Raw genomic sequence first — 24,091 nt, forward strand, 5'->3', positions numbered from 1 at the left:
GACTTGCCGAGGTTAAGTGGCATGCCCTAATCCGCAGAGCTCGTTAATGACAGAGCTGGAATATTTGAGCACATCTAGTTCAGAGCAAAGGGAGTTAAAATTCAGGACAACACTGGCTAACATGTATTTTACCCTGTGGATTTCTCAGTCCTAAGGGAGTAAAGGGTATGCCTTCAAATCGCCTTTTTTTTTTTTTTTTCCCTAGCTGCATCCCAAATCAGTACTTGTTTACATGTTCCGACTGAATATTTAATATCTGCTTTATTGGCTTACTCTATGATAAATCTTTCCTTTCTTCTAAATAACATAATCATGGCCAAACCACAGTGAACAAACAAGATCATTAGGGGCTTTGCTAGTAGCTGAATTTGAAGCTCTTTCTACTTCTCCCAGACAACCAGCCAGCACAAGGCCTGAGTGCGCCCACGTGCTGAAGAGCTGCCAGAAGTTTCAAAACGAACAGTGAAGGGCAACTGGGTTCCTGAAATGGCCTCTGTTTAAATTTGCCTTTGGATCGCACTCTTAAAATTAAGAGGGTGTGCATAAATATGTCCTGTCTCAGCTAAATTTTTCTCTTGATTCTGGTGGAGAGGAGGAGGTGGGGAAGCTTGGGTATATTTTGTTTTTTTAACATGGCAATTGGAAAAACTGTGTTAACCCTTTTTAGGGATGTATGTGAGTGTGTAAGATAGATGTTAGATATCTATGAAAGTGAAAGTAAAATCACTCAGTCGTGTCCCACTGTTCGAGACCCCATGGACTGTAGCCTACCAGGCTCCTCCATCCATGAAATTTTCCAGGCAAGAATACTGGAGTGGGTTGCCATTTCCTTCTCCAGGGGATCTTCTCTACCCAGGGATCGAACCCAGGTCTCCCTCATTGCAGGCAGATGCTTTACCTTCTGAGCCACATAGATAACACATATTCTGTGTTTACAGAAGAGATGTTAGAAAGGAAATTGGCATTATTTGCTTGAGTCTCATTCTTAACTTCCCGTTAACTTCTTACTGATGCTGCTGCTGCTGCTAAGTCGCTTCAGTCATGCCCAACTCTGTGCGACCGCATAGACAGCAGCCCGTCAGGCTCCCCGTCCCTGGGATTCTCCAGGCCAAGAATACTGGAGTGGGTTGCCATTTCCTTCTCCAGTGCATGAAGGTGAAAAGTGAAAGTGAAGTCAGTCGTGCCCGACTCTTAGCGACCCCATGGACTGCAGCCTACCAGGCTCCTCTGTCCATGGGATTTTCCAGGCAAGAGTACTTGGGCAAGAGTACAGGCAAGAGTAAGTGGGTTGCCATTGCCTTCTCTGCCTATTGATGCTAATAGGGGGCAAACAGTATGTGGTCGCCAGTCTCCATGAGGGCCCCAAGTGATTCCCATCTCCTGTGATCTCCTCCCGCACTGTGGCAGGGTTCAACTGTGTGACAAACAGAACATGGCATAAAAATGTCACTTCTGAGATTAGTCCTAAAAGACATTGCGGCTTCTGTCTTGGACTCTCTCTCTCCTTCCGTCTCTCTCTGATCACTTGCTCTGGAGGAAACCAGATACCATGTTATGAGCAGCACCATGGAAGGGACCACATGATGAGGAACTGAAGGCTCCTGCCGACAGCCATGTAAATGAGCTTAGAGCGGATCCTAAAGCATGGATCCTCAGCGTGGATCCTAAAGCAGATCCATCCAGGTAAACTACCAGGGATTCCTGATCCTCAGAAACTGTGAGAGAGGTTTTAAACTTCTAACCTTTAGGGCAATTCGTTGTGCAGAAACACACAACTAATACACAGGGTGAGGTGCTTCTTCATTGTTTGCTCATTACAATTGTGCTTATGTTATCAGGCTTCTCTGGTGGCTCAGACAGTACAGAATCTGCCTGCAATGCAAGAGACCCGGGTTCAATCCTTGCATCGGGAAGATCCCCTGGAGAAGGGCACGGCAACCCACTCCAGCATTCCTGCCTGGAAAATCCCATGGACACAGGAGCCTGGCGGGCTACAGTCCATCTGTTCTCAAGGAGTCAGATGTGACTGAGCGACTAAGCTTTCACTTTCAGGTGCTTATTCATTCTTGGCTCACTACAGTTCTGTTTATTTCATAGAATAACATTGTACAGAGATGCTTATCTGTTTATCCATAAATGACTAAATCCTCATATTCCAACTCTTTCTTTCCAATGTCAAGGCATCACACATGTGCATGAAGAATATTTTTAAAGGGAAGTTCCCACAGATTCCCTCTTTTGGGGAAACTCTGACCTTTGATGAACTTACTTTTCTTTTACTTTTTGATTGTATATTCACCCTACATGTATGTATGTTGTGAACATATGGGTCAAACCTCTGCTCTAGAGATTTGATGTTCATTGTTGATTTATATTCAGCAACTAGATTTGATTGCTCATTTTTGACTGTGTTTCATATCTTGATTATTAAAAGCATGGTTGCTAAAAAAAAATTGACTGTAACTTAGGAAAAGAAAAGGAAGTAGATTAAGACATAGCCTAGCAAAATAAATGTCTAAATTTAAATACCTCCACTTGCAGGGGGAATTCCTTTTGGATTAAAGGAGTTATATCTGGGCACAACTGGTGAACATCTTTTGTATTTGGTAATAAATTCTAAGATTCTTCTGGCATCTCCGATTTTCAGAATCAAGCTTGCTGTTTGATTGACAACACACTGTGGTTGTTCAGTCTTGTTGTTCAACAATCACACTGTTTTTGCTCAGTCACTAAGTTGTGTCTACCTCTGTGATCCCATAGACCGCAGCACACCAGGCTTTCCTGTCCTTCACTATCTCCTGGAGTTTGCTCAAACTCATGTCCATTGAGTTGGTGATGCCATCCAACTATCTCATCCTCTGTCACCCCCTTCACCCTCAATCTTTCCCAGCATCAAGGTATTTTCCAATGAGTCAGCTCTTCGCATCAGGTGGCCAAAGTACTGGAGTTTCAGTTTCACATACAATTTTTAAAGTTAGGCCCAATATTCAAATTAAGGAAGGATATAAAATCCTTCCTTCCTTGCTTAGAAGGGTAGCCTTCTGAGATTTGACTCAGCTCTTGGAGTTCACATCACTTTCTTAGGTTTAACCAATTTCTGAGACCTCAGATCCTTTATCTCTTAAATATTCACCCTTGCTACCCTTTAGAACAGGTGGCTCAGTGGTTAAAAAAAATCCACCTGCCAGTGCAGGAGATGCAGGAGATGTGGGTTCAATCCTTGGGTCCGAAAGATCTCCTGGGGAAGGGAATGGCAACCCACTCCAGTACTCTTGCCTAGAAAATCCCATGGACAGAGGAGCCTGGCGGGCTACAGTCCAGGGGTTCACAAGGAGTCAGACGTGACTGAGTGACTGAGCACCCTGGCACAGCCTTTGGAACAGATTAAGAAATGACCTTGCAGTGGCAGCGGTTCTGCCGGGGACTCTGCCAGCCTGTGGCTTCTGGGTTGCAGTCTAACACGCAGCAAGCAGGACCTCTCTGGGAACTGCAGGGCTTAGGGCTTGCCTGAGGGAAGAGAGCACCCCTCTCCCTGGGCTGATGATCAATTTACCTTCTTTAATTTCAAAGCAGTGGCCCCACTCCTTCAGGGTGATGTGCTTATCCTTGTTGGGGTCACACTCTTCAAAGAAGCGTGTTATGCAGTGTTCCATGGGCACGAGAGATGCTCGCAAAGGCGCGAGCTCAGAGTGGGTCAGGACTCTGCAACGAGACAAATGGCAGCCAGTTAACTGAGTAATTGATGTATGAAAAGTGGACTCTTCAGATCACCAAGGGCTTTTTTCTTTCACAAGGTTACCGAGGATGGCAAATACATAGTATGTTCATGAAAAGCTACAAATGAAATAAACTGTTTATGGGTAAGGTGCAGCTTTTTGAGTGTCAATGCATAAGGTTTCCTTCTTCACTAGGAACTGTCCTCCCTCCACCCTAAATTTATTGGGATGCACCCCAAGAATCATGTTTACGCAACCTAGCTCTTACCACTGGCCTACCTGATTGTAGGCATCTGACTCAAGTGGGGTCCATCAGAATATCTTGGAAATTTAGGATCAAGAATGAGAAAGAGGGCTTCCCTGTTGGGTCAGTGGTAAGGAGTCGAACTGTTAGTGCAGAAGACACGTGTTCGATCCCTGATCTGGGAGGATCCCGCATGCCGGGAAGTAGCTAAGACCGTGCACCACAACTATTGAGCCTGTGCTCTAGAGCCCGGGAGCTGCCGCTACTGAGCCCACAAGTCCTAGAACCCGTGGTTTGCAACTAGAGAAGCCACCGCAACGAGAAGCCTGTGTATCACAACTGCAGAGTAACCCCCGCTTGCCGCAACTAGAGAAAAGCCCGTACAGCAACAAGACCCAGCACAGCCAAAAATATGAATACGTAAATAATTTTTTTAAAAAAAGAATGAGAACAAGTTGGGACTTCCCTGGTGGTCCAGTGGCTAAGACTTCGAGTTTGCAGTGCAGGGGGCCCAGGTTCAATCCCTGGTCAGGGAACTAGATCCCACATGCTGCAACTAAGACTCAGTGCAGCCAAATAAAGAAATCTTTTTTAAAAAATGAGAAAGAGTTGAAAGAGTCTCTGTGGGGGGGCTGGACCCTAACAAGTGAACTAGGGAGCAAAGGCATGCCATATTCTGTTAGTTTCAAAGCAGCTTTGTATGTAGACTCCTAGCCATATTTGTTTGGCATTTCTGTGTTCTCCAGTGGATAGCGGGAAGTTTCCTAAATCTGTTTAGAATTCTCTTGGTATAAGCAACTAGCCATTATATCAGGGGCATGACCTAGTGATGGGAAGGTGGACAGCTCTTACCTGTCCCGAGGATGCTGGTCCAGCTCGCTGAACTGCCAATGCACAGGATACACGTACATGTGGTAGTTTTTCTTAAAGTCTCTTAAGAGAAGGTCGATGGAATGGTCTCCAGCCAAGAGTCTCTTTTCATCCAGGTAAATTTTCTTGACCTTCGAAAGGGAGAGGATCATCAGAGAATCAGACAAGTGTAATGGAATTATCATAATAAACTTTACTTGAAGAGTCATTGTAACATAACAGAGGAAAACAAAACCAGAATGTTATTTGAGAATAAATTACACGCCTTCTAACTAATCAACACTATAGCCTCTCTCCATAGAATAATAGCTAACAGTAAAAAAATCCTGTGGTTTTTGAAGAAATTTAAATCTTTTTTTGATCTTTTAACCAAATAATGTCCATCATGTTTCTTAAAACAATGAGAAGGTTTGAATGAAAAGGGCTGAACTGATCTAGGCACTTAGTTGGCAAAAAGTCCTGCTCTTCCCCATTGGCATGCTCCATTCTCAATTCTCTAAGTCAGTGGTCCCCAGACTTCATGGCACCAGGGACTGGTTTCATGGAAAACAGTTTTTCCATAGACCCAGAGGAGGGAAAGGTTTTGGAATGATTGGTGGCTCAGAGGGTAAAGAGTCTGTCTGCAATGTAGGAGACCTGGGTTTGATCCCTGGGTCAAGAAGATTCCCTGGAGAAAGAAATGGCAACCCACTCTAGTATTATTGCCTGGGAAATCCAATAGATGGAGGAGCCTGGTGGGCTAGAGTCCATGGGGTCACAAAGAGTTGTACACGATTGAGAAACTTCACTTCACTTTTGAGCACATTACATTTATTGCACACTTTATTTCTAGTGTCTTTACATCAGCTCCACCTCAGATCATCAGGCATCAGATCCTGGAGGTTGGGGACCCTGGTCTAAGTATTTCCATCCAGTGCCTGTTGCATCTCAGGTTAGTCTTGTTTTGATGCCACGTAGTATCTTCACTGAAATGTCCCTGTTTTGTATCTAATGTTCTTTACCACAAGCACCACCTGGGAAGCCCCATAATTATGTACACATACATGGGCTTCCCAAGGCTTCCCTGGTGGCTCAGAGGTTAAAGCATCTGCCTGCAATGCGGGAGACCTGGGTTCGATCCCTGGGTCGGGAAGATCCCCTGGGGAAGAAAATGGCAACCCACTCCAGTATTCTTGCCTGGAGAATCCCATGGACGGAGGAGCCTGGTGGGCTACAGTCCATGGGGTCGCAAAGAGTCAGACACGACTGAGTGAGCAACTTGACTTGACTTGACTTAACATGGGCTTCCCAGCTGGCACTAGTGGTAAAGAACCCACCTGCCTATGTAGGAAATGCTGGAGACAAGGGTTTGATCCCTGGGTCAGGAGGATCCCCTGGAGGAAGGCATGGAAACCCACTCCAGTATTCTTGCCTGGAGAATCCCATGGACAGAGGAACCTGGCAGGCTATTGTGTGGTCCATGGCGTCACAAAGAGCTGGACATGACTGAAGTGATTTAGCATGCATGTTTATAACTATATATTGTCTCTTTGCTCAGAATATAAGTTCATGACACCAGAGATTTTTTTTTTGTTTGCTTCACTGCTGTATTGCGCATGCTAAGTCGCTTCAGTAGTGTCCGACTCTTTGTGAGCCCATGGACTGTAGCTCGCCAGGCTCCTCTGTCCATGGCAAGAATACTGGAGTGGGTTGCCATGCCCTCCTCCAGGGGGGTCTTCCCTATCCAGGGGTCAAACTTGGGTCTCCTGCGCCTCCTGCATTGCAGGCTTGTTCTTTCCCTCTGAGCCTCCGGGGGGTTCCTCGTTGCTGTATTTCCAGCATGTAAATCAATTCCAGGTACCTGGTATACACTCAGTAACTATCAGATGATAGTTTTCCCCTGGGAACTTCTAGAACCAATATTCTGCCCTTTTTCTTCTTAATATATTACTGACATTGTTAATAATGGATTTATCAGAGGATGAGATGGTTGGATGGCATCACCAACTCAATGGACATGAGTCTGAGTAAACTCTGGGAGTTAGTGATGGACAGGGAGGCCTGGTGTGCTGCAGTCCATGGGGTCACAAAGAGTCGGACACGACTGAGTGACTGAACTGAACTGATCTTATATCATAAATCTGTGTCTGGCCTATGAGGGCAAGAAAGAGGTTTAGATTTAAAGAATATGTCTGGGTCTGAAGATATGAACACTGAATTGAGGTCAGTAGAGCTTGCTGTGGGTCTGAGTTCCAGAGCCCTTGCTAAGGCCCCTGCCCTGTGTGTAGAAATGGAGGGGGCGGGGGTTGGTCGTGTCCCAAACTTTGGGGCATGAACAATGACCTCTACTATTGTGTTCTTCCATATGTATCAACCAGGTGTGGTTTTACAGAGGAAGGTAAGCCTTCACCATACCTCCCTCCCGCCCCATACCTTTTTTCCTGGTAGACAGACTGGGTAGCTGACCGTGGATAACTTACTTTATTTCTCTGCTTCTCGTTCAGATATCCAGAGTGCTCAGGGTTAGGTTCATAAAGCTGCATAAGGATATTCTTGAGCCAGTCTCTCATCCTTAGAGGAAACTGGGTCACTTCGAAGTCCGTACAAGCAGGAATAGCTGTTCCAAACAGAAAGTACACCGATTTTAATTTTGAAGTTTTACTCCTGTCCCAGGAAAAGTCTTCATAACAGGATGCTTAACACCTTCCGGTGACTGATAGCAGCCTCACTGGTCCTCTGTCACAACAGTGGTCCTTTATCCTGCTGCCGAAACACAATTGCCAGAAGCATTGTAAAGCCATACCAGATGCCAGCAGCCTTTCAATGATTTGATTGATCTAGCATGGAGCCTAGGAATCAGGATGCTTTAAAAGCTCTGTAAGTAACTGTGATGTGCAGCCAGGACTGGGAACCACTGCTCTAGAACCAGAGAGTCGGAATTCAGAGGTGGAGGTCACAAGAGTTATTTATTAGGAGAAAAGAGAAAAAGGCAGAAGTCAGCTAATACTGTGATAATAACATTAAATCTCGACTTAAAGGAACATTTTTTTTTTTTCAGGTATAATTGACATACCACCCGGTAAGTTTAAGGCGTATAGCATAATGACTTTACATACGTATATATTGTGTAATGGATAGCACAGCAAGTTTGGTTAACATTAATAACCTTGTATAGTGACCTCCATTTTTTATTTCCTTCTGGTGAGAACTTTCAGAATCTACTCTCTTGGCAACTTTCAAATATATCAGACAGCAGTGCTGACCGTTATGTTGTGTATCACATCAAGCATTTATTTCTCAATCCTGCTACATGTCCCATACAAGTTGGCAACTGAGCTCTGCTCATCTCAGTCTCTCTGGGGTTTAGGGTAAGGGAGACACCACCATCTCAACACCAGGTGAAGGGAGCATGGAGAGCCATACACCAGTTCATTTATTTTTTTTTTTAAAGTCAGATCAGATCTTTTTTTTTTTTTATTTTTTAGAATTTTTGGGGATGTGGTCCATTTTTAAAGTCTTTACTGAATTTGTTATAATATTGCTTCTGTTTTATGCTCTGGTTTTTTGATCAAGAAGCATGTAGGGTCTTAACTTCCCAATCAGGGACTGAACCCTCACCCCCTGCTTTGGAAGGTGAAGTCTGAACCACTGGACCACCAGGGAAGTCCCCATACACCAGCTCTTGAATGCTCTGCCCAGAGCTCACAGGGATGATTTTTGCCCAGATTTCACTGGACAAAGCAACTCGTGTGGCTGCATCTAACATCAAGGGGATTGAGAAACAGACTCCTTTCATGTGTCCGGAAGGACAGGAGAGGTTAGTGAGCACTGCTCATGTGGAGAATCATTTAGCGACCAGCAGATGCAAACACAATTGAGAGTATCCTGGGGAAGGAAGACAATTTTTCGAAAAGTCTGGAAGAATAAGTTGTCATTAAACTTCTTGGCAGACTTTAACTTGGGAAGAGGACAACTAATTTAACAAAATTCCAATGATTCATCTCAGTTATTAAGTGGATAACATTATCATAGTGGTTTGGAACCCTGGCTGCACATTAGAATTGTCTAGGTTACTTTGAAAACAAATGAAAGAACAATGCCAAGGTTCCAACTCAGTCCAATTAAATCAGAATCACTTATGGTTAAAGCCTAGGAGTTCTTCTTCTAATTTTTATTTTAAAAATTTATTTTATTTCATTTATTTTGGCTGCGGTGCAAGGCACATGGAATCTTAGTTCCCCAACTGTGGATGGAGCCTGCGTCCCTGGCATTGGAAGCGTGGCGTCCCAACCACTGGGCCACCAGGGAAGTCTCCATTCTTCTAATTAAAAAAAAAAAAAGCCTTCCCAGTTATCTTAATATACAGCCTGAATTCAGAACTACATTAGATTTTGTTGTTCATGTTGTCTGCATATATATGAGTGCTGTGCTGTGCTTAGTTGCTCAGTCATACCCAACTTTTTGAGACCCCATGGACTGTAGCCCACCAGGCTCCTGTGTCCATGAGATTCTCCAGGCAAGAAGTGGGTAGCTATGCCTCCTCAAGGGGATCTTCGCAACCCAGGGACTGAACCAGGGTCTCCTGCATTGCAGGTGGAGTCTTTATCAGCTGAGCTACTAGGGAACCCATATATATATATATGAATACATATGTATTATATATTTTATTCAGGTTCACCCCAAACTCTTTTGGCAATGGCAGATGGCAGTAGTGATGGACTCTTACATTTGCAGGCTCCAAAGTAATCCAGCTGCAGTTGGTGCCCCTTTTTCGTCCTCTCCATTCTGCACTTAGTAGCAAAGAGATGACAGGAGCTGGCATAGGTCTGATTGTCAGTGCCACAAACCTAGGAAAGATAAGCACAAGAAAAACCTCAAGTTGACGAATGTTCATTGGGAAAATACTCTGCTCTTTAAAGGCTGTTTAACCAACTACTGAGCCAAAAATGTGGTCAGTTAGGGGATGCTATTAAAACCGTAACCTATCCCATCTGACGCCCCAAATCAACTAACTTATACCCATGGTGATGATAATTTAGCTGATAAACGCAGAATAAAAATTGCAGATGATTCCAAGGATAGAATGAGTTTTAAAATGAATTCTACATAAATGCCATTATTATTTGAAGGCACAGTTGAAATTCTTTGATTTTGTTGGTATTTGTTTCTCTTGGCTATTATTTAAATATCAGATGATAACCTGGACATTTACTTCTTTTTAAACTTAATTTTTAAATTTTTGACTGTGCTGAGTCTTCATTGCTGCATATGGGCTTCCTCTAGTTGTACGGTGGAGGCTGCTCTCTAGTTGCAGTGGAAGGGCTTCTCACCATGGTGGCTTCTCTTGTTGATGAGTTTAGTTGCTCTATGGCATGGGCATGAGGGATCTTCCCCGTTCAGGGATTGAACCTGTGTCCCCTGCATTGCCAGGTGAATTCTTAACCACTGGACTGCCAGGGAAGTCCCTACATTTTTTTTTTAAACAAAAATTTCCATTGCAAATTACTTCCATTCAACTCAAATCACCCAACTGTTTGATGTCCCTTAAAGACCATTTTGTAAAATACTTACTTGGTCAAGGAGTTTTGTAGGAGGACAAGATGCTGGATCTTGGCAGACACAGTGGGGTTTTCCATGTTGATCAGCCTTGCAGATGTGTCCTCTTTTGCACTGGAAGCTCAGGCAAGAATCTAACAGAAAAATTTGGACAGGAAACATGGACAAAGCTAAATTGAGTACATAAACTCAGATTCACCCAGATAGTTCCATATTCATGGGTAAGAGAAAATTTGGGGAAACATTAGAAATTAAAAAAATTTTTTTATTAGAGGAGTATAATGATTTTACAATGTTGTGTTAGTTTCTGCTGTACAACAAAGTGAATCAGCTGCATGCTACATACATCTCCTCCCTCATAATGAATGTGTTGGTTTTCAAGTGGGACTCTCTGGTATGAGGCTATTTTACACAATACGCTAGATTTCTGTACAGTTTGGATTGGGGATTTAAAAATAACAAACAGTTCTTCTTGGCCAGCCTGTAATGGTCATAGTCTGACACCTATAGTTCCAGGCTGTGCAAATTGGTCAAAAGGTAAATAAGCCACGAGAATTTTATTGGTTGAAATTTAAAATTTTGTGATTGGGGTGTGAGACTGAGATTGAAAGTGTTAGTCACTCAGTTGTGTACGACTCTTTGTGACCCTGTGAACTGTACTTCACTGGAGTCCTCTGTCTATGGAATTCTCCAGCAGGAATACTGGAGTGGGTAGCTATTCTGTTCTCCAGGGGATCTTCCTGACCCAGAGATCAAACCCAGGTCTTCTACATTGCAGGCTGATTCTTTACCATCTGAGCCACCAGGGAAACTCAAAGATTGATATTGCTGCTAAGTTACTTCAGTCGTGTCCGACTCTGTGCGACCCCATAGACGGCAGCCCACCAGGCTTCCCCGTCTCTGGGATTCTCCAGGCAAGAACACTGGAGTGGGTTGCCATTTCCTTCTCCAATGCATGAAAGTGAAAAGTGAAAGTGAAGTCGCTCAGTCGTGTCCGACTCTTAGCGACCCCATGGACCGCAGCCCACCAGGCTCCTCTGTCCATGGGATTTTCCAGGCAAGAGTACTGGAGTGGGGTGCCATCGCCTTCTCCGAAGATTGATATTAGATCTTAATTAAATATCGAATCTAAATTCTTAAGTTATGGGTTTGAGTGTAAATAAGGCAGAATTAATGCTTTTTCAAAGCAAAACGATTTTGAGAAAAAGAATTCTACCAGTAATATTGCAACTGGACTTCCAGTTTGTAAACACAGTTAACCATAGTTGTCTATCAGATATGCACAGGAGAATGTTAGCAATTTATGGGAGTATTTCCTAGGGGAGGAATTGGGAGAGGAAAAATTCTGATGAAGAGGTGGGGATAGCCCAGCATGGCCCGTTCCATCTCTCCCCTGATACAGTCACAGACAGTGGGCTTAGCCCATTCTCACCGACACTGTGCACCCTCGTGTTGTCTTCAGTTGAACTCTCATCTTCTTTCGGTGAGCTCTCTGCTTTCTTGGCCTGTATAATAACAAAAGCAGAAGTGGAATTATGTTTAGAGGAAAGCTGTGCCATTATTTATAGTTTCACTGTGCATCCCTTCACAGATCTTTTCATACCTCAATCATTTTATTTTACTTCAATTATTATTAAAAAATTTTTTTCTTGGCCACACTGCATGGCATATGAGATCTTACTTCTCTGACCAGGAATGGAACCCATGCCCCTCGAATTGGCAGCACAGAGTGTTAACCACTGGACACCAGGGAAGTCCCTATCCCAATCATTTTAGATCTCAGAGGGAGACACGAGCCACAGTGGTAGAAAGAGACAGTAGCCCTTTGAAAACAGGATTTGTTATCTTTATTAACTGGGCTCAGTGGTGTATGTCTGGGTTTACCCAGTAAAAGTTGGAACCAACACCAGAAGCAAAGTTGGAACCTCCCTGTTTGGTTTGGGAAGACAGTAGAAATGTGGTATTACCATGCAATCCTCTTAAGACACGATTACGTCAGTAATCTCTATGAAGCTGTTGGGAAAAGTTTTTTAGCAGGTTTGTCAAATGTAAGAAAACTCCTACCTTAGAATGGCAGCAGAGTTCTCAGGAATCAAAATGACTGTCCACCTTGCCTACCAAAAAGCTATATCAGGTTCTTCTGGTGGGTTCCTGCCAGGGTTTTGCTTGAAAGCTCCAAATGATTAAACAACCAAATAACAATGTGTTTCTTCCTTTCCCCCACCCTGTTGCTGTTCCCTGATTATCATTTTGGTGCATGTCTGCTGAATAAAGTTGTGGCTGAAGTCTTTGTTCGTTGCCTATAAGCTAAGTCAACAAACATTGCTGGATCTATTATGTTAGAGGCATTTTGCAAGATATTGGTGATTCAGCCTGACTGAGCTGGTGTCTGCTCTCAAGGCAAGAAAGCAGCTGTTGTCACAGCTCCCAGCCTCATATCTGTTAGAATTTACCTTTCTAGTTAGCACCAGGAACTTTCTGCTGCCAGTATCTGCGTCCTGGTGCCTGGAAAACCATGATACTCTAGAAGGCCTTCTCAAGGATAGATCAGAAATACTTGGAAATTGACACCTCTCCTAGTAGCTCTCAGCTTAGGTAAAAGCCATAGCTCCTTCACTCTCCAAATTCGATAATTCAGAGAAACCTGCATTACATGGTTTTACCGATGTATCACTGATTACCGTCCTTTTCTTTCCTGAATCCCTTCTCCACTCCTCTTTGTCCCTGTACCTCTCAAACACACTGCACTAAAATCCAGGGTCTGCTTCTAGGGGAACCCATATAAAACAGGTATTTTCAGGCTAACGATGGAGATGCAGAGAAAAATACATAATTATCAAATATTTTACTAAGGTACTGAGAGATAAGCACAAGAGATTGCAAGAACACAGAGAAAGGTCATGGCTATTTTTTTGTTGTTGATAAAGCTAACCGCTTTATCAGACAAGCATCATTGAAAATAATCTCACCCGTTGGTTTTCTACAGGTTCACTGGAATATACGTTCTCATTCTCTAGTGCCTTTTCTATTTGCTCCTCATATTCCATGTGATAGTAAATGGACTGAGCTCTTTCATTCTTCAGGAACTCCTCACTTGGGGTGAAGTCGTCCTCACTTGCATCGTATCTGGGGCCATCATCGCTGTCATCCTTAGCCCCATGATTTATGGCCACGTCGTTAACACCATCAGTAGGCTCCACCAATAGAGGTTCAGAAAGGGTCTTTTTATCCATCTCCTCATGGTTGCTGATAACTTCAGGGCCAGGCTTTCCTTCTTGGCTCTGCCATTCTGTATCTTGACTGGGCTTGTCGATTTTTGATGCAGTTTCTTCTTCCGTTTCTGCATTGGTGTTTTCCTCTTCTTGTTCTCGGCTACCCTGTTCAAGTTCCTCTTTCTGCATCTTGCTTTCTTGAGTTGGTTGATAGGACTCTTCCAAAACAGCATCTGATTGGGTACTGTCTTCTTCCTGCTTGTTGTTAGAAGGCTCATTGGGAAGCTCTGTCTCCCTTTCTTCTCCATCGTTGTGGGTACCCACTTCACCTGGCTCTTTCTCTCCTTCCTCTTCTCCATTTGTGTCCTGATCTTGGTTTCCTTGATCACTTAGGTCTTGACTGTTCAACTGAGGATGGGAGTCATCTACAGGTTGTTCTTGGTTTTCCTCTGTCTTTGTGATGCTTTCTTGTTGGTTAGAATCTACAATGGAACTAACATCATGAGCAAGGAAGCTCTCTGGGAGTTTCTCCTTTTGAGGTTCACTCATGTCTTCTTTTAGGTCCAATGTGCCTTCAGTTGGTGAATACTCCAAATTCTCAGTTAAGTCACTTGCAGTTTTCTCTTGGTCCTGTAATCCCAGATTTTGCTTGTAACTCTCTTTCTGATCTGCTGACTGGTCATGGTTTTCCTCCTTTGACTTTAGCAATGAAGATTTTTCAGGCTGAAAAGAAAAAAGTTTATTCTTGAAACAAATGATAATGTTAATCTACATCATATTTGCAATTCATAAGCAACACTGAATAGTCATTATTCTTTTTCTTCAAACAATGTCTTATAAACTTATTTATGATGTTTTTCACATTCAACAACTACGAGTTTAACCTGAATTTGAATTTTGTGAAATATAAGAATTATGTACCACTTCAGCCCAAGAAGTAAAACTCATTAATCCTCACAATTCTTTTAGAGATTGGAAGCAGTTGATATGATCATTATCTTTTTTTAAAAAACTTTTCATTTTATATTGGCATACAGCCAATGAACAATGTTGGGATAGTTTCAGGTGGACAGCAAAGGGACTCAGTCATACATATACATGTATTTCTATGATCATCACCTTAAAAAAATTAAACTTAGAGTGAATAAGGTAGTCTGTTTAACCATGCTTTAAAATTGAGGCCTTTGGAGACTTAAAAAATTGTCCTAGTACATCTGTATTCCTTTTACCGTATGTTGGGAATGGTCTTCTATGGATGTTGCAGTTTCCTTTTCATTTTCTGCATCTTCAACCTCTACAAGAGGGATTGCAGTGTGCTCAGATGTTTCAGCCTCTTGGAAGAAACTCAAGGAGTCAGCAGTTGGGTTGGAATGATCAGATAGGAACCTTGCTTGTGTCTGAAAAAAAAATTAAAAACTGACTTGTGTTATTCATGCCTAGATGTTAATGCTTACAATTTCTAGTTATTTTTTCTTGTCATCATTGTTAGTGGTAATATATTTCATTTGTAATCAGCAAAAAGATACTCTCTAGAATTTTTAAAGATATAAGCAAATAGTCAGAATATAATCTTAAGTGATAACAAAATCCCAGTCATGATTAAAGAAGTTATATTGCAGAGACTAGGGGAAAATAGGGCACAATGATCTCAAGAATAGCAACTTTTGACTTTTGGAATTATTTTGAAATTATTTCCAAAATCATTTTTTGGAATTATTTCAAACTTTTACAAAACATTTAAACTTCACGATTTTGAAAACTCTTTAGCATAAAGTCAGATTGAAGTCAGATTAATCATAGGTTATCATTGCATTGAACATTTTCTTAAGTTAATTTACAAGTGCTCACTGATAATTAGCAGAAAAAGTTATAAGTCCTTTATTCTGTATTTACATATATTTCCTAACACTATCAGTCTTGTATCCATTGAGAAATCATGTATAATAGTAAAAAATAATTGAATCTTGAACTAATTAATAAACTATATGAAACAGGACACCAGGCCTAGTAGGGTTGAATAGCTATTGAATATTGTTTCCTCTAGAGGAATGGTTCTATTTCTAGCAAGATTGGAGGCATAGATGAAGAGGTGGGCAGTGAGGCTTGATGGGAAAGTCAAACAACTGGACGTAGAGCCAAGAGACCTTGCTTCAAGTTTCGACTGTGCTATTTACTGTCTGTCGGTGGTTTGACAAATTGTTCATCTCTACTTTCTCATCTCTAAAGGTGCAAGGAGTTTACATAACTGTATTAGTTTTGCCAAATATCAAAATGAATCCGCCACAGGTATACATGTGTTCCCCATCCTGAACCTAATACAGTTATGTAAAGTCTATGTAAACTAATACAGTTATGTAAAGTCTAAAAATAAAATAAAATTAAAAAAAAAAATAAAGGTGCAAGGAGAAGAAATATCAAGATAAGGCTAAGTATATAACACATTTTCTGTATTTTAAAGGGATAATCCAAGTGAAATATTACTATAGCCAGTAGTAATATCCTACAGTGGTAATAATATGAACTGTCTGGTATCTTAGGCAGGTATTTATCACAGATTTTTGTTAGAGAGATATTGTGGATGCTCAGATGTCAGGCAGGTCCAGCTGTAGGTATAAAACTCAGATTTTATTTGCATTGACTCGTCTACTCCATTAGCAAGTCCTGTATTGTTGATTGTATAATATAAAGAAATATATAGTGTATGAGGTTTTTTAAGATGTGGCTTCCTCTCTTGCTTATTATCTTTTCAACTAAAAGGAATGACCATATTTGAATAAAGTATCCAGAGAAACTTTTTTAAGAAGATCTTTTATGTGGACCAGTTTTTAAAGTCTCTACTAAATTTGTTACAATGTTGCTTCTGTTTTGTGTTTTGGTTTTTTGGCCGCAAGGTATGTGAGTTCTTAGCACCCTGACCAGAAATTGAGCCTGTACCCCCTGCAGTGGAAGGCAAAGTCTTAAACGCGTGGTGCTGGTGATTTAGTTGCAAAGTCGTGTCCAACTCTTGCAACCCCGTGGACTGTAGCCCACCAGGCCCCTCTGTCCGTGGGGTTTTCTCAGGCAAGAATACTGGAGTGGTTGCCATTCCCTTTTCCAGGGGATCTTCCAGACCATGGGATCAAACCTGGGTCTCCTGCATTGAAGGTGGATTCTTTACTGATTGAGCCACCAGGGAAGACCCCTCCAGAAAAGCCCTCATAGGAATGTGGAGAAAGAACGGTGGCCAGTTCGGCCTGATGGATGACGTAGTGGCTGGGGATCTTGGCTTTGTGGAGAGTTGCTCCCCTGGTCCGTGTCCTGCCTCCCCCACGCCCCCTCAGCAAGCTGGAAGAAATGCATGAAAAACACGACCGCTTATCTTTCAGGAATTTTCAAAGGCAAAATTCTGTTTCATCATTCTGTCCATGTGTACATTTGTAACAACATACCCTCTGGAAATCCGTGTGGAATCTCCTAACCATACAGAACCCACTGATTTCTGGAGAATTCAGGCAGGTGGGAAAAATGATACAATAGTTTTCATAGGTACATCATTTGAAAAGATACTTTGCTTTTTGCCAATGGACCGAATCTGCATTAAAACACGTTTTCCTAATAGGGCAACATGTGGAATATGTCTGTAGACAGGCGTGCCATTCAAACATTCAGTTCAAAGACACTTCTGATGCCTGTTTACATTTGTGGCGACAGCAAGGCAAGGGCAATAAAACAATGGTTCTGTGGGAACTTCCCTCTATGCTGAAAATAGTGCTTCCACTTCTGTAATTTCAGAGGACAGTGTATAATTCCAGCTGGAGTAGCTCCTTGCTACTTAAGCACGGTTCTCAGGGGTGGTCACAAATTCTGTTTTCTAAGAACTATTGGTCTGGGTGGCATGATGTTTATCCCTGCCGACACAGATGGCAACCAGAAGCTATCCAAAAAGCAAGGACAGAATCTTGGATGCAATAGACAGGGAGGGAAGGGGCAAGAGATAAAGTGCTTCATCTGTTTTAAGAAGGTTGATTCCTTCATTTGGTAAAAAGGGAAAAAAGGCACAAATCCCTTAGTTTGACTAAGGATGATATAGATAGATCTCTTGGGAGATAGCCAAATGATCAGCCAAGCTATAATCAAATGAAGAAACAAAGACAGCTTTCAGATATTTTGAGGCTGCTGACACAGTCTCAAACGATCTGCTTTCTGTGTGGCTGATTTATTACAGGGTGAATGCTGGGGCCAGTATATCTGGGTGTGAAGAAAAGAATGTTTTAGTCCTGTCTGCTTTCAGCATGCTTGCTGGGACATATCTCCAAGGATAAATTAGGATCTGATTAATTTATATCATTTTCCTGTGCCTAACCTCTTGGTTCCTGTTTTTATTATAGACTCAGAATTTCTCAGTCAGGATGTATTGATCTTGCAGAAAATACTACTGAAGAGTGGGTATTTGCTCCAAGATTTCTCAAACTGATTTCTTAGATTTCTCATATTAGTATGGTGAACTTCCATAGGAGAATTTATTTCTTCCTTTTCTCTTTGGTATTTGGTTAATAGACTGTTAGCAAACAGTTTCACTTATATTTATATTTGTAGAGACTGATAGTTCTTGAAGAAATTTATTTTGAGAAAGTGTCTTATTTCATTTTTACTAGTCATTCATTCCCTGCATGGGAAAAATAAAATGATTAAAATTAAAAAAGAATTTTAAACTATTATATAAGAACACTTATTTACTTATTTATTTTTTGGTTGGGGCTGTCCTTGATCTGGAGAAGGCAATGGCACCCCACTCCAGTACTCTTGCCTGGAAAATCCCATGGATGGAGGAGCCTGGTGGGCCACAGTCCATGGGGTTGCTAAGAGTCAGACACGACTGAGCGACTTCACTTTCACTTCACACTTTTATGCACTGGAGAAAGAAATGGCAACCCACTCCAGTGTTCTTGCCTGGAGAATCCCAGGGATGGGGGAGCCTGGTGGGCTGCCGTCTATGGGGTGGCACAGAGTCGGACACGACTGAAGCGACTTAGCAGCAGCAGCAGCAGCAGTCCTTGATCTGTTTATTTCTTACCAGTTTAGGGCTTTATAAAATCAAGTGATATGATTAACACATTCCTAAGTAAATAGCACAAGCTCAAGAACATTTTTTTTTTAAATGGAGGATTCCTAAACTGAATGTCAGGAGGGAGAGAACTGAGTAACAACAGAGGAAAGGACAGTTACCGGAATAGCACCTGCAGCTCCCAAAATGCATAGGAAAAAAACCACAGTCTTCATTGTTCTAGACCTGTAAATCAAGAAGATAATTAACAGTCATGGGTAAAAGTTTCTTTGTAAGAAGTTAAAAGATATTCTTCTTAACAAATCCTGAGCTTGATACTGTCCTTTGTGTTTAAAGGCACTTGTCTTTGTGGATTAACGTGTCTGAAAAGACAGATTCATGACAGTTTTTACCCAGTGGTGCCCCAGTGAGACCGCTCCTGGATTTTTTGGCCCAGCTGTGTTTGGCAGAACTCGTCTCTGTTGGTGACTGCGCTTCCTTAATTGGAGGTGTGTGCAGATCTTAGGTCTGAAGGTTTGTAAGTGTTCACAATGAATGTAAAAGTCACAAAGTAAAGTAATATAGTGTGTTAGGTTTGGATTCAACAAACTGCTTCTTGGTATTGGAGAAACTCACGCATTCAGTGCAGAGTTTTAGAAATGCGAGATGACTGTCTTAGATGATTTTTCTTACAGTCATAGTTTTATATATAAACGCATCCCTAGAGCTTAAATAATACTTTGATGTTTTAAGGAAAGGGAGCAGTTTCTTCTGTTAGTTACTCATATTTTAAAATAAATGCTTAAGTGAGTATTTAAAAATGTATTAATATTAAACATTATCCAACTGATTTAATACTATATCAGCTATCACTTCACACACACACACACATGCACACAACATACATGCACACATATACACAATATTCTTCTCCCTTTTCCCCCTCTTACTAAAGTAACTGTATCACAATTCCTGTTTAAATCATTATTTAACATTATGACAATGTAAATATTCTTCACAACTGAGCCAAATAGTAATTTCTTGTGTTGAATCATTTTTAAATTTCTTTTCTTGAACAATATTTTGCTTCTGTCTGGATCTAGAAACTGACTCCCTTTTAAAAATAATTTCTCATGTACCCATCACTTACTCTTCCCAAATTTTCAAAGGCAGCTAAAGCTATTAAAATCTTAATCTAGAGTTTAATATTCACACACTCATTCCATCAGTATTTATTAAATTTATGGAACTCTAGTCATCTCACACGCTAGTAGAGTAATGCTCAAAATTCTGTAAGCCAGGCTTTAGCAGTACGTGAACCATGAACTTCCAGATATTAAAGCTGGTTTTAGAAAAGGCAGAGGAACCAGAGATCAAATTGCCAACATCTGCTGGATCATCAAAAAAGCAAGAGAGTTCCAGAAAAACATCTATTTCTGCTTTATTGACTATGCCAAAGCCTTTGACTGTGTGGATCACAATCAACTGTGGAAAATTCTGAAAGAGATGGGATTACCAGACCACCTGATCTGCCTCTTGAGAAACCTATATGCAGGTCAGGAAGCAACAGTTAGAACTGGACATGGAACAACAGACTGGTTCCAAATAGGAAAAGGAGTATGTCAAGGCTGTATATTGTCACCCTGCTTATTTAACTTATATGCAGAGTACATCATGAGAAACGCTGGGCTAGAAGAAGCACAAGGTGGAATCAAGATTGCCGGGAGAAATATCAATAACCTCAGATATGCAGATGACACCACCCTTATGGCAGAAAGTGAAGAAGAACTAAAAAGCCTCTTGATGAAAGTGAAAGAGGAGAGTAAAAGAGTTGGCTTAAAGCTGAACATTCAGAAAACGAAGATCATGGCATCTGGCTCCATCACTTCATGGGAAATAGATGGGGAAACAGGGGAAACAGTGGAAACAGTGTCAGATTTTATTTTGGGGGGCTCCCAAATCACTGCAGATGGTGATTGCAGCCATGAAATTAAAAGACGCTTACTCCATGGGAGGAAAGTTATGACCAACCTAGATAGCATATTCAAAAGCAGAGACATCACTTTGCCAACAAAGGTCTGTCTACTCAAGGCTATAGTTTTCCAGTGGTCATGTATGTGAAGAAAGCTGAGCGCCAAAGAATTGATGCTTTTGAAGTGTGGTGTTGGAGAAGACTCTTGAGAGGCCCTTGGACTGCAAGGAGATCCAACCAGTCCATTCTGAAGGAGATTAGTCCTGGGTGTTCATTGGAAGGACTGATGCTGAAGCTGAAACTCCAATACTTTGGCCACCTCATGCGAAGAGTTGACTCATTGGAAAAGACCCTGATGCTGGGAGGGATTGGGGGCAGGAGGAGAAGGGGACGACAGAGGATGAGATGGCTGGATGGTATCACTGACTCGATGGACATGAGTCTGAGTGAACTCCGGGAGTTGGTGATGGACAGGGAGGCCTGGCGTGCTGTGATTCATGGGGTCACAAAGAGTCAGACACAACTGAGTAACTGAACTGAACTGAATCATTTATGTTTTAGATCAGCATATTATTTTTCTACTGTTTTAGAAAACTGTTAAAATATAAAATAGTATAGTTTAGCACAGGGTGTCTTTATCTTGGCACAATTAACATCTGGGGCGGGATAATTCTTAGTGGTGGAGGCTGTCCTGTGAGTTGTAGGATGTTTGTAGCATTGCTGACTTCTTCCACCCACCACATGTCAGTGGCAAGTCCCCTAAGCCCCACACGTTATGACAATCAACAGTATTTCTAGACATTGCCAAGTCACCCTGGAGGGCAAACTCACCTGATTTGGAACTACTGGCTTAGTAGAAGGAACATGGTACTTTGGGATTAGAAACACATATGGTTGAACGTGAACCCACACTTGCCATCCATGGAATCTTTGGCAAATTACTTAACCCTCTGAGCCTCAGATTCCTCATCTGAAAATGGGGATAACACCTGTGATGGTTAATTTTATTTTATTTAAAAATTTTTTTATTTTGTATTGTTATATATCCAATTAACAATGTTGTGACAAATTCAGGTGGACAGCAAAGGGACTCGGCCATATACATACATGTATTCATTCTTCCCCAAACTCTCTTCCATCCACACTGCCACATGACACTGAGCAGAGTTCCCGGTGCTATACAGTAGGTCTTTGTTGGCTGTGTGATGGTTAATTTTATGTGGCCACTTGACTGGCCTGTGGGATGCCCAAGTGTCTGGTTAAACATTATTTCTAGGTGCATCTGTGAATGTGTTTCTGAAGAGATTAGCATTTGACTCAGTCAACTGCATAAAGCTGATTGCCTTTTAGTGTGGGTGGACTTCATCCAATCTGGTGAGGACCTGCATAGAACAAAACATTAGAATAAGTGAGAATTTGCTCCCTCAGCCTCACCATTTGAGCGGGAACACTGGTCTGGATGGATGCTCTCTGGATGGAACATATACTCATCAGTGTCCCTGGTGCTCAGGCCTTCAGACTAGAGCTGCAGAGTTAACTGGAATCACCATGCTTACTGGGTCTCCAGCTTGCAAAGGCAAATCACAGAACTTTACCAGTGTCTATAATTGAATGAGCCAATTTCTTACACTCAATCATTCTCTCTGTCTGTACACATAAACATGTATATCCGCCCCCTCAACCCTGGAGAACCCTAGTACAACATCTAATTCAGTTCTGTGACGATTATCGGTGGGAGGTGGGAGGGAGGCTCAATGGGGAGGGGACTGTGTATGCCTATGGCTGACTCATGTTGACGTATGTCAGAAACCAACACAGTATTGTGATTATCCTTCAATTAAAAAGAAAGAAAAGAAGAAGAAATAGTATTTGTAAAAACGCCTGATGCCTAAGAAGTGCTCGATTCATCTTTTTGCTTTTTTCCTTTTCTGTTAAAGTCAAATAGCAGTTCTTGGACAACAGTGTAGAGCCTCAGAAAATAATATAATCTAAGTTTTGCCATGAGGTCAGAAGAATTTTCCAGTGGAACATATAAAGTCCTTTTGCCCACACATTGACCAAAGCTCCCTTTAACTCCAGGAGTCTTTCCTACGTTCATCACAAGTAACGATGGAATTGGGCTAAGAGACTGTTAACCACTCTTCTTTAAAATGGTAGCAACACAAAAGCAGAATCAATCAGCAAAAATATTGTGGGTTTTAAGGCTAATTTCCATCTGATTTTAGTTTTAATAGCACTGCTGCTAAGTCGCTTCAGTCGTGTCCAACTCTGTGAGACCCCATAGACAGCAGCCCACCAGGCTCCTCTGCCCCTGGGATTCTCCAGGCAAGAACACTGGAGTGGGCTGCCATTCAATAGCACTATGTATAGGTAATTACATTTGAGAACACATTTCCCTTTGATTTGATCACAGGATCTCACAAATTCCCTTTACTTTCTCAAATCTAATGAAGCCAAATGAGTAAAAAAGAAATATGTGTCCAGTTGGCCAGAGCCTGCATTACTCAATCACTCTTTTATCCATTTATTGAGCACTTACTAGACTCTGCCTAAGCACAGGGCCACCTTGTTCCTGTCTGAAGAGTTACAAAGGAGGGAATCAAGTAAATCGATGATTTAGTATAATGTGATGAGTGTGTACATAATGCAGTGGAAATACAGATAAGAAGCATTTACAATTAGGTAGTTATAATGCTAACATTGTTTTCCCAGGTGTCGCTAAGTGGTAAAGACCCCACCTGCCAATGCAAGAGACATAAGAGACATGGGTTTGATCCCTGGGTTGGGGAGATCCCCCGGAGAAGGAAATGGCACCCGACTCCAGTATTCTTGCCTGGAGAATCCCATGGAGAGAGGAGCCTGGCAGGCTATAGAGTCAGACAAGACTAAAGTGACTTAGCGCACACACACACACACACACACACACACTGCTAACATTTACTGAGTCTTAAGGGCTTAAATTTTAGGTACCGTTCTAAGGGTTTTGCACATACTAACTATTTGACTCTTTTAAATAATTCTACCAGCTAACACTTGATTTTCATCATTTTATTAGTAAGGAAATTAAGGGTAAGTAATGTGTTCAAGGTTACTCAGCTAAGTGGCAGAACCAATGTTTGAGACCTAGGAATTTGCTTTTGTGTCTGTGTTCTTAACCATTACACTCTACTGCTCCTGTATAGAAAAGGCTTTTAGAAGAGGAAGTTTTTGACCTGAGATTTGGAAAACCAGTCAGTACTCGTTAGCTGTATAAAAGACAGAAGGGCAATGTGAGGATGCAAACAGCGTGGGTGACGGTCCAGAGTCGTAAGACAGTCTATGTTTGTGTTCCTAGGGTGTTAGTGGGTGAAGAGAGGGAGAGAAGGCTCCAAACAAGGCAAGTCTTTGTGTGTTAAACTAGGAATTTTAAATTCCAGCTGAAAAACTATGGGGCCTCAATGACTGATTGTAAGTGGGGGAGTGATATAATCACATCTGAATGTTAGAAAGGATCCTTGGTACAATGATGTGTGGGACAGA

The 24,091-nt window shown here is 41.8% G+C and overlaps 1 protein-coding gene across 1 annotated transcript in view; it reads right to left on the reverse strand.

The window, feature by feature from the left end:
- SPARCL1 (SPARC like 1) overlaps positions 1 to 24,091 on the reverse strand; it is a 54,236-nt gene that overhangs the window by 3,715 nt on the left and 26,430 nt on the right. Inside the window, exons 2-10 of the mRNA XM_055589070.1 lie at positions 18,783 to 18,846; positions 14,807 to 14,974; positions 13,335 to 14,300; positions 11,798 to 11,870; positions 10,381 to 10,499; positions 9,536 to 9,656; positions 7,290 to 7,426; positions 4,813 to 4,961; positions 3,554 to 3,702 (exon numbers count right to left, since the gene is read on the reverse strand). Coding sequence (XP_055445045.1) covers positions 3,554 to 3,702; positions 4,813 to 4,961; positions 7,290 to 7,426; positions 9,536 to 9,656; positions 10,381 to 10,499; positions 11,798 to 11,870; positions 13,335 to 14,300; positions 14,807 to 14,974; positions 18,783 to 18,836 — 1,936 coding nt within the window. The 5' untranslated portion in view covers positions 18,837 to 18,846. The remainder of the gene's footprint in view (positions 1 to 3,553; positions 3,703 to 4,812; positions 4,962 to 7,289; positions 7,427 to 9,535; positions 9,657 to 10,380; positions 10,500 to 11,797; positions 11,871 to 13,334; positions 14,301 to 14,806; positions 14,975 to 18,782; positions 18,847 to 24,091) is intronic.

Source organism: Bubalus kerabau, chromosome 7 (genome assembly GCF_029407905.1).
Source record: "Bubalus kerabau isolate K-KA32 ecotype Philippines breed swamp buffalo chromosome 7, PCC_UOA_SB_1v2, whole genome shotgun sequence".
Taxonomy (NCBI): domain Eukaryota; kingdom Metazoa; phylum Chordata; class Mammalia; order Artiodactyla; family Bovidae; genus Bubalus; species Bubalus kerabau.